This window comes from Apus apus, chromosome 5 (genome assembly GCF_020740795.1).
Source record: "Apus apus isolate bApuApu2 chromosome 5, bApuApu2.pri.cur, whole genome shotgun sequence".
Lineage (NCBI taxonomy): Eukaryota > Metazoa > Chordata > Aves > Apodiformes > Apodidae > Apus > Apus apus.
In genome coordinates, this window is record NC_067286.1 from 57,688,828 (window position 1) to 57,701,646 (window position 12,819).

The 12,819-nt window shown below is 39.1% G+C and overlaps 1 protein-coding gene across 1 annotated transcript in view; it reads right to left on the reverse strand.

Annotated features, from left to right (window-relative positions):
* JAG2 (jagged canonical Notch ligand 2) overlaps positions 1-12,819 on the reverse strand; it is a 71,589-nt gene that overhangs the window by 22,952 nt on the left and 35,818 nt on the right. The window contains exons 6-8 of the mRNA XM_051621437.1: positions 2,977-3,107; positions 2,470-2,589; positions 162-275 (exon numbers count right to left, since the gene is read on the reverse strand). Of these exons, the coding sequence (XP_051477397.1) occupies positions 162-275; positions 2,470-2,589; positions 2,977-3,107 (365 nt within the window). The remainder of the gene's footprint in view (positions 1-161; positions 276-2,469; positions 2,590-2,976; positions 3,108-12,819) is intronic.

Genomic DNA, 12,819 nt, shown 5'->3' on the forward strand with positions numbered 1-12,819 from the left:
TGCTGGCTGCACAGCACCCTTTATCTCTGCAAAGGCTCTCAATACTCATCTGCTACAAGACAGGTAAAAGACCAGCACATATCCACAGAGCACAATTATCAAGTGAGCTGCACTGACCCCTTCCAACCCAACAGGCCTGCCTTCAGTACAGGCATACCCACCAATAGCACATGTTGGTCCACTCCACCCCGATGGGCAGTGACACTTGAAGCCTGATGAAATTTCATGACAAATTCCACCATTAGCACAGGGATTAGATACGCAAGCATGCTCCGCTGGGAAGAAAGACAAAGAAATTCTTGCTAAATACTCTTCCAATATCAACTAAAGAGAACTTATACGCTTAGAAATTGCATTCTGATTATAACTGACTAAGAGCACGAGCAGTGGAAGGGTGCCTGTACAGAAGTTTGGAGCCTCCCTCTCCCACCTGCATAGACTCAGATTCCCAGTATGAGAATGAAGCAGGAATTTAATGGAGGTTCATAATCCTTTGTATCTACTGAAAGCCTGGAGGTAGACAGGTCACTCGTATCTCAATTTCCCAGAAGCTGGAGTAGTTCCCCAATAACTTACTGCTTCCAGCCACACACTTCCACCTCCTGAATGCCCCAGCATTCTTTTTTCTTTCTTCAGTGAGACAAAACAAATACACTATATGCAGAGGTCTGAACAGTATCAAAGATCTGTTTAGCTTCATTCTAATACTGTTCCTTGGAAACAGCAAAGAATAGAGCTCCATGCAATTACAGGCAGTACTGCTTGTTGTCACTCTGTGTAGGGCTGGAACACTGGCAGAAGTTTCACTAAGCCACAGTCAAGTTGAGGATGGACAAGTAATATGCCATCACTTCTGATATTTTCCCCTCTCAGAAGCCAAAGAAGCTTTTAGAAAGAAGAAAACATCGTCTTACTAGTTAAGACTTCCCAATTGCTGTAGCATGTATATTTTAGAATCTTTCTTTCAGGGATGTTATCTACTTTGCAAACTGAATTTACATTGTTTAGGATGTTAAGTATCATAGAATCATAGAATCATAGATTCTATGATTCTATGAATTTTAGCCAAAGTTCTGCACCACATTCTACCAGTTGAAGCAAAAGTCAAGTTTTTATAGTAACATAGCCCTTTTTAGAAGTTAAGATTATCTACACCCTGATAAATGTGAAACTACAGCTGATAATGGTTTAGTGAATTTAAGGCCAAACAGTTAAGTGAAAGAAAAAATTAGCTCTTCCCATCTACCCTTACAACTGTGAAAGAACAGCAAAATTCAAAGTGAGAGGACTGGGAGTATCACATTTTAAAAAAGGATTTAACGATCCATCATGGCAAAGAAAGTCACTGTAGAACACCCAACTGAATACTACAGGTGTAAAAGTTAAACTGAATGTTCTCGTTTTTCCTCCAAACATCATATCTTTACAGTAAAATAGGAGAGAAACAGATATTGTGCAGTTGACCTTTTACCTCCAGAGACAGAACAGCCAGGAAAAGTCTCCAAATACCGAAACAGTGTCCAGTACATGAAATTTTTTATCTTTGTGTAACAGATATACAGATACACATCATAAAAGCACTAGACTATCTTTCTCGAGTGGCTGAGTTAGGAAGCAGTTTTTCCACACTGGACACAGATCTGTGAGACTCTAGACAAGACATACTTCTGAAGAATTACAGCTGAAATGCTCTTCATTTTGCAAATAGGAGCAGAAAAGACATTTAACTTTTCATTTAGACTGCTACTTAGGAGGGCTTGAGCACATTTTCGTGTTAGTTAACATCTATTTATCCAACTGTATTAAGAGCACCATATTAAAAGATTATTTTAAAAATCAAGTTTCAGTTAACCAAAAATGATAGTCAACATATTCAAACAGCTAAAAACGGGGCCAAAAACCCACACCACAGTTAAAACTGATGTGACCACCACTACTCCCTTCCTTAGAACCCAGCTTGTATAAGTTGCAGATTTGCAAGTAAGCCAAAATACAGGAAAATGGGTAGCAGAGGAAAAGGTAACAGGGAAAGGTGCACCTGTAATCCATTTCCATGAAACTATAGCCCAACTGAGTGTTTGGATTTAGGAAGTGAAGAATCCAAAGAGAAGAAATATTCTCAGTATTATCTAAACCCAAAGGCAACTGCTACATTTCTGCTGTATTCAGTGGATTTTTGGATAGTTAGCTTAAGGCACCAGACAGGAGAGATGGAGGTGGCCTATCCCCACTGCCACCCAAAGAAACACTCAAGCTGGAAGGACAAGTTGTACTATTCACACTTCCCCTCTCAGAAACCAAGCTAGCTTTTGGAAAGGAGAAAATGGTCTCTCTGCTTTGAAGAAAAAAAAAAAAAAAAGAAAAAAAAAGAAAAAAGCAACAATGATCACATGACAAAAATGCCACACAGGTCACTAGAACCTAGCCCTGCCTAAAACAGTTTCAGATTTCTGAAGCCCCCAGAAGTACCGATTTCACAGTTCTTCCCGGAGTAGCCATCTGGGCAAGCACAGCGATATTCATCTGGTTCAGTGTTCATGCAGGTTCCACCATTCAGGCAGGGATGGTGATTTCCACAGTAATTCAGATCTGGACAGAAAAGAGTGTCAATCAATAGGGAACACAATTTTCACCCTTTTAATACCTAGCCAGACATACAGATGCCTTTCTGGCTTGAACATCATTCACCCACATCATCCCTATATTTAATTAGCTAGTCTGTCATCCCATCACTATCCCCAGAACAGGAAAGGATGAGCAAGAGACCAACTGCATGAGTTAGAAGAGTCAGGACCACTTCAAGCCTCTTGTCTTAAAATTCCTGTGCTTAAAATGCTTAGGTACCATCTGCTATAGAATAATTAGGCACAGAAATACTCAGGTAGTTGCACAAGAGCAGAAAAAAAAAAAAGGTTAATGAGTTATCAGTTAATCATGCAACTTTACTTATTTTTCCTGTACATGAATGTTAAGTACCTTTGTTACAGAGCAGGCCACCCCAGTTGGTTTCACAATTACACTGCCATGGTTCAGTACAGCTCCCATGAGCACAGCCTGGGTAGCGGACACACTCATCACAGAACTGTCCTTGCCAACCATAATGACACCTAAGATGTAAGTTCACATGTTAAAAGTTAGCAACATGATGCTTAATTTTCAGCATTACAGGTATTTAATTTAGAACACTATACTTACCATTCTCAAGAACAAGATCAACCATTCAAAGTGCAACAGATTGAAAAAAATTATTTCTCCTGTTTAGAAGGGACATACTAGTCCTGGAGAACTCACTTACTGGAACTCACCTTCCTCAACAATATTACATATCATGGCAACAAACAACATTAAGCGCTATGCATGATGAGAGCTGTACACTAATTAGTTGCTGTCTCACAAGAAGTCCCATCTTCACATAATCATCTCACACTAAGCTAAAAATTGTGATTGGCATACAAAAGTTGAAATTACTTTTCAAAAGCAGGTTGCTGGCTCATGGCATCAAGCACCACAGCTTTTTTTTCTCTCTATGAAGACAGACTTCAAGATATTAGCTACTTTGCTCTAGAGTGTTACAGTCTTGGAAGACCAGGGCAGCCAGAGAGGCAGCTGCCTGGTCACCTAGCACCTGGACTACTACAGCTCTGGAGTCCTCAGCACAGGAAAGACATGGAGCTGTTGGAGAGGGTCCAGAGAAGGACCACAAACATGATCAAAGGCCTGGAGCACCTCTGCTAGGAAGACAGGCTGAAGGAGTTGGGGCTGTTCAGCCTGGAGAAGAGAACGCTCTGGGGAGACAATATAGCACCTTCCAGTACCTGAAGGGGCTACAGGAAAGCTGGGGAGGGGCTTTTCATGAGAGAGGGCAGTGACAGGATAAGGGGTAATGGGTTTAAAATGAAAAAGGGGAGATTTAGAATAGACATCAGGAAGAAACTCTTCACCATTAGAGTCAGAAGGTACTGGAACAGGTTGCTCAGGTAGGCTATGGAAGCCCCTCCCTGGAGGTGTTCAAGGCCAGGTTGGATGAGGCTTGTGCAGCCTGGTCTAGTGTGAGGTGTCCTTGCTCATAGCAGGGAGGTTGGAACCTGATGATCTTTCAGGTCCCTTCCAACCTTAACCATTCTGTGATCCTAATTTTCTCAGGACCTAGTTTCTCAAGAGAACCTTTCATACAGATTTATTGTATAATAGCCCCAGTGTTCTCCAGTGACATTATGAAAAAAAGTGCTCTTTAGAGAAAGGAGAAAGAACAGAAACAAAAGCCATTAATAATTCATTGTTTTTAACAGAGTTGAAATTTTGTCACCAGACTTCTTCAGAGACCAGTATCTTTGTTATCTGTTACAGAATTATGCTAAAAAAAGCAACTGTTTATACTACAGGAAAAGTGTTACAGTCTGAACTTACAAAAAAAAAAAAAGGCAAGAAAAAGAAAAGGACACAGGCTAATGTATGGGTATTTTAACATTGATTTCACAAATTTTAATAAAAAACATTGGTCTTTCAGGCCAACAAAAAAATGTTCTGCTAGCTATTCTAAGAGTATTTCTTATAGACAGTTTAAGAGCCATACTAGCAGCAAAGTGATGCATAAAAGCAGACTGAATAGGAGTGGGTCACAGGCATGCCAACACAGCCCTAATGCCTAGGGGAAAAAGCATTACAAAGAAAACTACTTTTTAAAATTAGACACCACCATTCTATTATCAACATGCCTTGAAATAGAAGAACTGAAAACAAATTCTTAAGTTTTTAGGATGTGATGTGAAAAGACAGGGAAAAGAAGTATAAACAAGGAATTTTAGTGAATCAATCCACTTCCACCATTTTGGTAAGCTGCATCAGTGCTCAAAGGAATAGCACAGGTTATGCTGGCAGCATATTATTTAAGTTTCTACTATTGACATGGGCAGGAGGCATCTAGATGCAGATTCTTGCAAGAGAATTTTTCAGTATCAAGTTCTAAAACTACTTGGAGTTCTTATTCCCAGTATCTGCTCCTCATTCAATACCTCACAGCTGCAGGATCCCTAAGGATAGCCTCAGGTGTCTACCTAGGCCAGAGGCCTCTGCTTACTCATCTAAGCAAGGCTGTCAGAAGCCTGCAGAACATACATGTTTCAAAAGCAGCTCTCTTGTCCTGTATTAGCAGTAAGAGGAAACAAATACTGCTCCTGCTAAATTTGATCTCTTCCTTCCTCCTCAAGGACAGAAAAAAAATCTTTTCAGGGGCTGGCAATAAATAGTAAAAAAAAAAAGCACTGTAATTCACTTTACTGGCCCCAACCCAGATCTCCATCCATGCCAAACCTGGCACTACTGCCAGTGATTCACCATGACTATCCCAGCCAGAGCCAACTCCCCACCCACATATAACAACCATTTTCAAGGGCTGAAAGTCTGCATCACAAAGCAAATAATCACAATACCTCAATTTGTTTTCCATACCCAATGGATAACAAGTTTCTTTGTGTTTAGAGTACAAAGAAAAATACAGCCACCTTCTTAGAACTTGAAGGCATCTTAAGTACCTACTTGAGTTTGCAGGTATGCTTGACTGCATTAAAATCAGTGCAGCAGAAAAGGGTTGCTTCTTTTTCATGATATTCAACAGACTCAAAAAGTTTACAGTTAAAGTTACCACCAAGCCCAAGGGAAGTAATTTCTAGAGGCTAAAAGCAGTCCAAAGGAACACACTGTTTACAAGTCAAAAGGTTACTATGTGGTAAGCTGATCAGCCTCCAGTTTACAAGGAAGAGTAAATTAGGATTTCCTCTTGAACAGGAAGTCTGGTCGCATCCTACATTAGCAGGTGCTAGAGCAGCTTTAATTCCACTTCCTTCTAAAAAGATAATGTTTACATGGATCTCAGCCACCACCAGATCAAGATTTGATCTATAAAGTGAAATCAATTCTAAAATGGGGACATTGTAATTTATGAGAAAAATATCAAGCTAAAGCACAAGGATTAAAAAAAATTAATGATCCACTATGAGAAGTCCAAAAGGTAGAGACACAAAGCAACATTATCTACTTAAAATACAAACAAACAACAGAATTCCTTTTCAAGTAACAGCCACTTGTATAAAGGCCAAAAGGGAACAGCCAGTGCAGTTAATGGTGGGCTAAAGTTCCTTCTTCCCTGTCCCTCCCAGTTGAGAAAAATTTGTTGGAAGTTTCTGCAATCCTAAATTTTTCGCATTTGAATAAATAAGAAAGGCAACTTTAGAGAATTCATAAGGATTCCCATTGTTCAACAGACAAAGAAAATTCTTACTGGAATCAAGATCCTACTTCCTTTGTCCTTCCCCTTTGCTGACTTCATCGGCTCTAACTTGTCTTTACAACCAAATGCATGCAAAACAAAATCAGAGATGGCTTAATCTTAGCTCAAGCTGGGTTATTAACAGTACAAAAGGAGCTACCATAAATAGACTGTTACAGTTTAGTAACTTCCTGATGGAAGGTTGAAGTACAGGCATCTGCTCCCAGACCAAAGCATCCTTTCAGGTCAGGATTAACACTGAGTGTGCAACAGGAATAGAAGAATAATTGCTGGTTATTGTGAAACCAAGAACTTGCAGAAAAATCATGATAATTCTACAGACACGCTTCACAGCTTCCATTTTCCTTAGATTAGAGTCTGGAAGCAACAGGAAAAAAAATTCAAACTGGAGAAGCGGAGGTGGCAGGGGTTAACCTTAGCAAAGCTTCTAGATAACATTTTAGTCTTGAGATTAGAGAAACTGCAATTGTGCAGGAAAAATACTGTTGTCATTGACAAGTATATAAAGCCAAAATATTTCGACTGATGGTGTATACTTGGTTAAAATAAGCAACTGGGGCTTCAAACAGCTGAATTCCAGGGCTAGGAAGAAAGATCTTCTACAACAAGTCTCCATGTGTTTGAAGTAGTAAACTTACTATCAAGGAATAGAAGAACCCATGATTACAGACAGTCTGAAGACATAGGTGCTATGGAAGTGATGGGGAAAGGCAGAGAGATGTACCCAAATCCTTATGGTCTGTAAACCATGGTCCCTCAGCACCTTGCACAATTAACTCCTCCCTAGCCAAAAGGAAAAACTCCTGTTACAAACAATAACCTTAGGGTGCTCTCAACAGTCAATATTAACTCAGCTGTTTTGTACTATATTTACACATAGTTTATTGTCCTGGTTCAATCACTTCTGGCTATTTGAGAGTCCTGAACTTTCTTTTGCAGAAAGTTTGCCTCAGAAACTTCATATTGATGGTTTTATCCATTCTCTAATGTACTCTGGTTAACCTTACAGAAATGTTTGTAATATAGGAGAATGAGAAGATACCTAAATAAATTCTGTTCCACATCTAGCTATTGAGCTTTGGCAGCACTTAATGCACAAGTATACCTAAATTATTGATGTGAAGGAAATCAAAACCAAAGTACTTCTTAAGTCTAGGTCAAAATATGTGGCATAAACTGAAAAAAATCCTAAAGATACAGACAATGTGGTATAAGCCTTTAATTACCACAAATTACACCTTACTGATATCTTCCACATCCTACAGAAGCTGAAGTGAAGATCATTATGCCATATTTATATGCCATTTTTTTTAAACAGGCTTTTTGAAGAGAACTTCTCCCACTCATATTTCAATTGGAAGCTGTGGCCAAAACACTCAACACAGGAAAACGAAGCAAAACAGTGACCTTAAGAGCAGAAGCAAAATGCATCATTCAGGGGTGGGGGAAGAAATAACCCTCTTAAATGGAAAACCACTAAATTTTCTAATGACGTGAACAGGATGGTGTTGCATAGGCCAGAACAATAGCTTTATATTAGTTATTTACTTAAAATAACTATAAGAAAGTCTGTTTAATCTTTTAAGAGAAAAACTGCTGCATAGCAGGCAGCAATACGGTCTAGCTGTTAGGAAATCCTACAATTCTAAGCATCCTGATTCCATGTTATAGCTAGTACAGTACTCACTCACTAACACTAATCACAGAAACACTTTTTCCATGTTCCTATCCTTTAAAATGGGAATGATAGTTTTGCAAATAGGGAAGGAAAAGATGGTCATTAATGAATTCAAATAATTTCATTACCTGAAAGCTTGTTGTCTTTACCTCTCATCCCTCGTATTCTTATGAGACCAAAAGATACAAACCTTTCCCTACCAACTTTTTGCACCTCTAATAATGAAAGTTATTGAAAGCTAAAATCCACACTCCAGTACTTTATTTAGGGCTTCGTGGAGGAGCCGATAGAGGCGATAGTTCAAAATTGTTTACCCAGAACATATGGGGAAAGGTTGCACAGTTACTTTGAAGGAAGTGGCTCCAAGGGTGTGTCTTATTTGCATTAGGTCACACCAGGTGCACACCTTCTAAGTGAACTGCCTGATCATTCCTGTTGACAGTGTGTTGGTTCACATCATAGATCTGTTTTGGAAAGGAGAAACTGGATTCCTTTTAGGTTAAACTAAGGTAATGTAAGACAATGCATGCCAGGAGCACACCTAATATGTTCCAGCTGCAAACAGGCATTCAGTCCACAAGAACAGACTAGAGCTGATGTAAAATTAAAAAAATTTTTAGTCTGGATATTGGGTTCTCAATGCTGCTTTGATCTACTGCTCTAATTTGTCTCCACTACTTACTATTGTAGACACAGGTTAAATTACTGCATGTTTTTACTTCCTGTATACCTGCTCACATTCTCCTGAAAGGAGCATCTACCTTTAGGATATATTCTGTGCTTTTCTACCCACCAACCATCCAAGGAAGCAAGTGCAAAGCATGCCTCAGTTTCTTGACCAGTATAGAAATAAAACACATGGTTCTTTTCTCTCTAACTTTACTTAGTTGTGAAATAATTGTTAACAATCCCAGGAGGCTTGCCACTAGGACATTAAAAAAACCTAATAAAAGCATAACGGTTATGATAACAGACAAGAGAACTTTAACAGTCCTTTACAGTATTTCAGTAACAACCTTCTTTGAGAGATGCCTCACCAGAGCTCCTTGTACCCAAGAATGAGTGTACAAGAACCTATGTGGTTGTGATGTGGGGTTTTTTTGTTGTTTTGGTTTTGTTGTTTTTTTTGTTTGTTTGTTTGTTGTTTTTGGTTTTTTTTGTTTTTTTTACTTTAGGCAGAGTTCCTCAGTGCTGATGTTAACCATGTTATCCACCCAACTGCCATGAAAACACAAGCAAGACATTAGTCATCCTGGTAGGCCTCTTGGAAAGGACAGGAAGACTATATGCAAGCCTTTAACATTTAACAAAAGAGTGCTAAAACATTATCATACCCCTGAAACTTCAGGAAGTTTTAGGTCATTTTGCAACTTAGGCTGTACAGAAAGTACTGAATAATAGTTGAGCAGGTTCTGGCTCTTGTAGTGACAGACTGGAGCAAAACCATTTGGGAGCATCTTGCAGGCACTGCTGGACACCAAACAGCCTGACAAGCAGAGCTGAAGTGGAATACAAGGGCTAGAAAAGGCACAGAACTGCACAGGAAGTTTGAGAAACATGTTTCAATAGGACAAACATAGGATGTGTGATTAAATAAAAAGCAATAATCACCAACTATATAAACCCAAAATTTTGTCACATATCAAAAGTAATTCTGGACTAAGACAGCTCAAAACACACAGAATATACAATTAGTTTACTTTAAAAGTTTTAAAAACTGTATGCTTACTTTGTTCAGCTTGCATAAATTCACATTAGAGTATTATTAATTATCCCATTTCTAATTCATTTCAGTTAGTCCACACATTCTAAGGAAATTTTTGTGAAGTACAACATGCATTTGCCAGGAGATAACCTAGGTCCTACCACAGCTTCAAAAACTGAACACAAGCTGAGCAGTGTTAGGGATTTGACTCCTTTTGTTTTGCTTTGGAAGAGAAACTTAAACATTCAAAGGCAACAGGAAAGGTAGAAGGGCTTTTGAAAATACCACCATCCTGGCAGGAATATGACAATGTAGGCCAGATAAAAGGCATACCTGGAGTTCTGCCAAGCTCACACCACTCTGGATCACAAGGAAGCGAAAGATGAAGTCGTTAAACATACTGACACTTTGAGTGGTACCAAACATACTTAAGTCAGCAGTTTTAATCAAGGAAGGACACTGTCACTTGTGGCTTCTCTATATTCAACTTTGATAATTCCATAAGGTGACTGAGCCTAAGCCAGTTATAAGCCACTAGATCAAACTTCATTCTTTTTTACACAGTTTAATGGAATTTAACAGAGTGCTTCAAATGGCAAAAAACCACACCAAGTACAAATCATCACGGCTTGGCAGGGTTGCTTCTTTGTCAATTGTTCCTACTACTTTGGGCTGGTGAAGTCAATCAACAAGACCATCTGGTCTGCCACTGCTGGCTAACAATAAAAAAATAATAGTGGCCAAACACTTTGAGCCTAGGTACAGGTGAGGGCTGTTCTGGAATGTTTTTATTTAAGATTGCGGTTTGCCGGTGTTATGTGGGGGGAGAAGACGGGCTGTTCTCCACACCCATCTTTGCAAGATTCAGCTAAGCTGCTTTTGCTTTCCTCAAGGATGCAATTCTGCTCATTACTCAGTAAATTTTGCTGAACTGTCTCCACAATGACAACAGCCAGCACTTAGACCCAGCCATACCACAAAATCATTTCCTACATTAAGTAATTTTGAGACATCAGGTCATCCACTACTTTTTTTCCATTTCTTTGGTGAAAACTTCACAAAAGAAACAGCAAACTTCACAACATTTTAACTTCCTCAAAACAAGGGGTACATGAACTTCATCCAACAGATGATGTAGTTACAGCTAAATGGCTTATCCTTTATTAACAGTCTGCAGTCTTTTAGCTACTTTTAAGATCTGTTTTTGGTATAACACTTAACCCAAGAACAGCTCTAAATTACACTAGAACTTCAAAGCATGAAGGGCAGAACCTTGCTATGAGAATTAGTCTGAAGCCTCCAAGCCATTGCTCAAGTTACCTGCGTGTTCACACAAGTTGAAGATGGAAACCGTTTTCCAACTTTTCTATTTATAAATGCCACTGCAGATTTTGGCAATCAAGTAGCTATTGGCACCAGTAGATTTCCATACATCTCACACCCATGTTTTTCTCACATTTTCATTTTCTTTCTGAATTTAAAAAAAAAGGACATTGTTTTCACCTGTTAAATGATGGTGGCAACTGTCCAAAAACCAGGATGAAGGAACCTAGATTATAATTCAATAGCACCAAACAGCAGTCTCTTTTAAAAAAGTTTCTTTAGTACTGCTGAAGATAAAGGTCATGCCTGTAAACCTTGCTTATTTTTAGTTCTGCATAGTTTTTTCTATAGAAAATATTATCCATTTGTGTTATACGCAACATTTCTAACATAGCCTAGTAACTATTACAGAATACAGGCTAAGAATACCTGTCTGAACAAGCTCAAGCTACCAAATCACATTTAAAGAGGTAGCTAAGAACCTTCTACAATATTGGAAATAAGAGTGACTGCACATAGAAAGGCCATTGTTTTCCTTCAACTTGCTGATCGTAGATCCATCTCTTCAGCAGATAGGTGTTAAGACACAAGGCAGATGGCATACAATCCATCTGAAACATTAAGTCCCTTATTCCTTCCACTTGTTAAACAGTTAAACTTGTGGTCAGAGTCCTATAAACTCAGTGTTATTTTCATAAGCTTTGTTTAGCTGGGCAAGTCAGAAGGCAGCACATAGACTTAGGACACTGGATGCTTCTGCACATCAGTGACAGGCTGCAAGGAAAGGCTTTGCTCACGTGAGGCTACTTTTCAACAAGTCATCTTAAAGGTACCACAGCCACACAGCCCCTCATCTTCAGATGTTTCGTATTCACTTCTCTAAAACCTTCACCTTCTCTCCAGCTTTTGTCTTCCCAGATGCAACTGGTATCACAGAGAAATGAAAGCCAAAAGGGAAATGGTACCAGCCCCTCTCAGCTGCCCCCATAAAGGGTACTGTTCAGTATTTGCTTAACCCTGTTGCCTTTTCACGTTGATTCAAAGGTCCCTTACATTTAAAAATCAAATATTCATAGGATCCTAGGACACTCCTTTGACACCTACAGGACTCCAGAAACTCTTACATGAGTCCAAATCCATTAGAGTAGGTTCTCAAAGGGAAAAGTGGCCACTTGGAAAGCTCAAGGGAAGGAGACTACTTACTCAGGCAGAAGTGATAATAGCCCAGCTGTCAACCACAATCTCTACTTGTAAGCTAAAAAAATCAGCAACAGCAGTAGGGGCACACAATACTTGAAATAACAAGCAAAATATTTCATTATATGAAAAGACCCCAAACAACATTAAATAGAAATGTTCTTTCTTATAAAAAGGAAGCCATGGTTTCAAAATCTGCCATTAAAATATTCCTTCAAGGGAGGTTTTTATAGCTCTTCAGGAGAGAAAACTGCACATGCACTGAAGCATTGCACTTCATATACTGGAATTTACAGTTTTCAGTCCAATTTGAGAGCTACAGCATAACAAATTTAAGAGTCAGCAGCATCTGATGTTTCAGGGTGGTAAGAAACCACTCTGTAGAGCAATGATTTGAGACTTATCTGCCATAACCCATTCTCAGAAACTTCAGGCTTTCCAGCAGGATGGGACTTGTTTGCATGTCAGCCATCACAGATGAGAAACTAAGCTCTAAGCCGAGCAAAACTAAGCAATCTGCATCCTGTTTCTGCCAGTTTGTGATGTAGAAGTTACTAGTAGGAGGATGGAGCAGAATTTCTTTAAACTATCTCTCAGGGGTGCTGGCAGCCAGTTCAGTTTCACATTCCA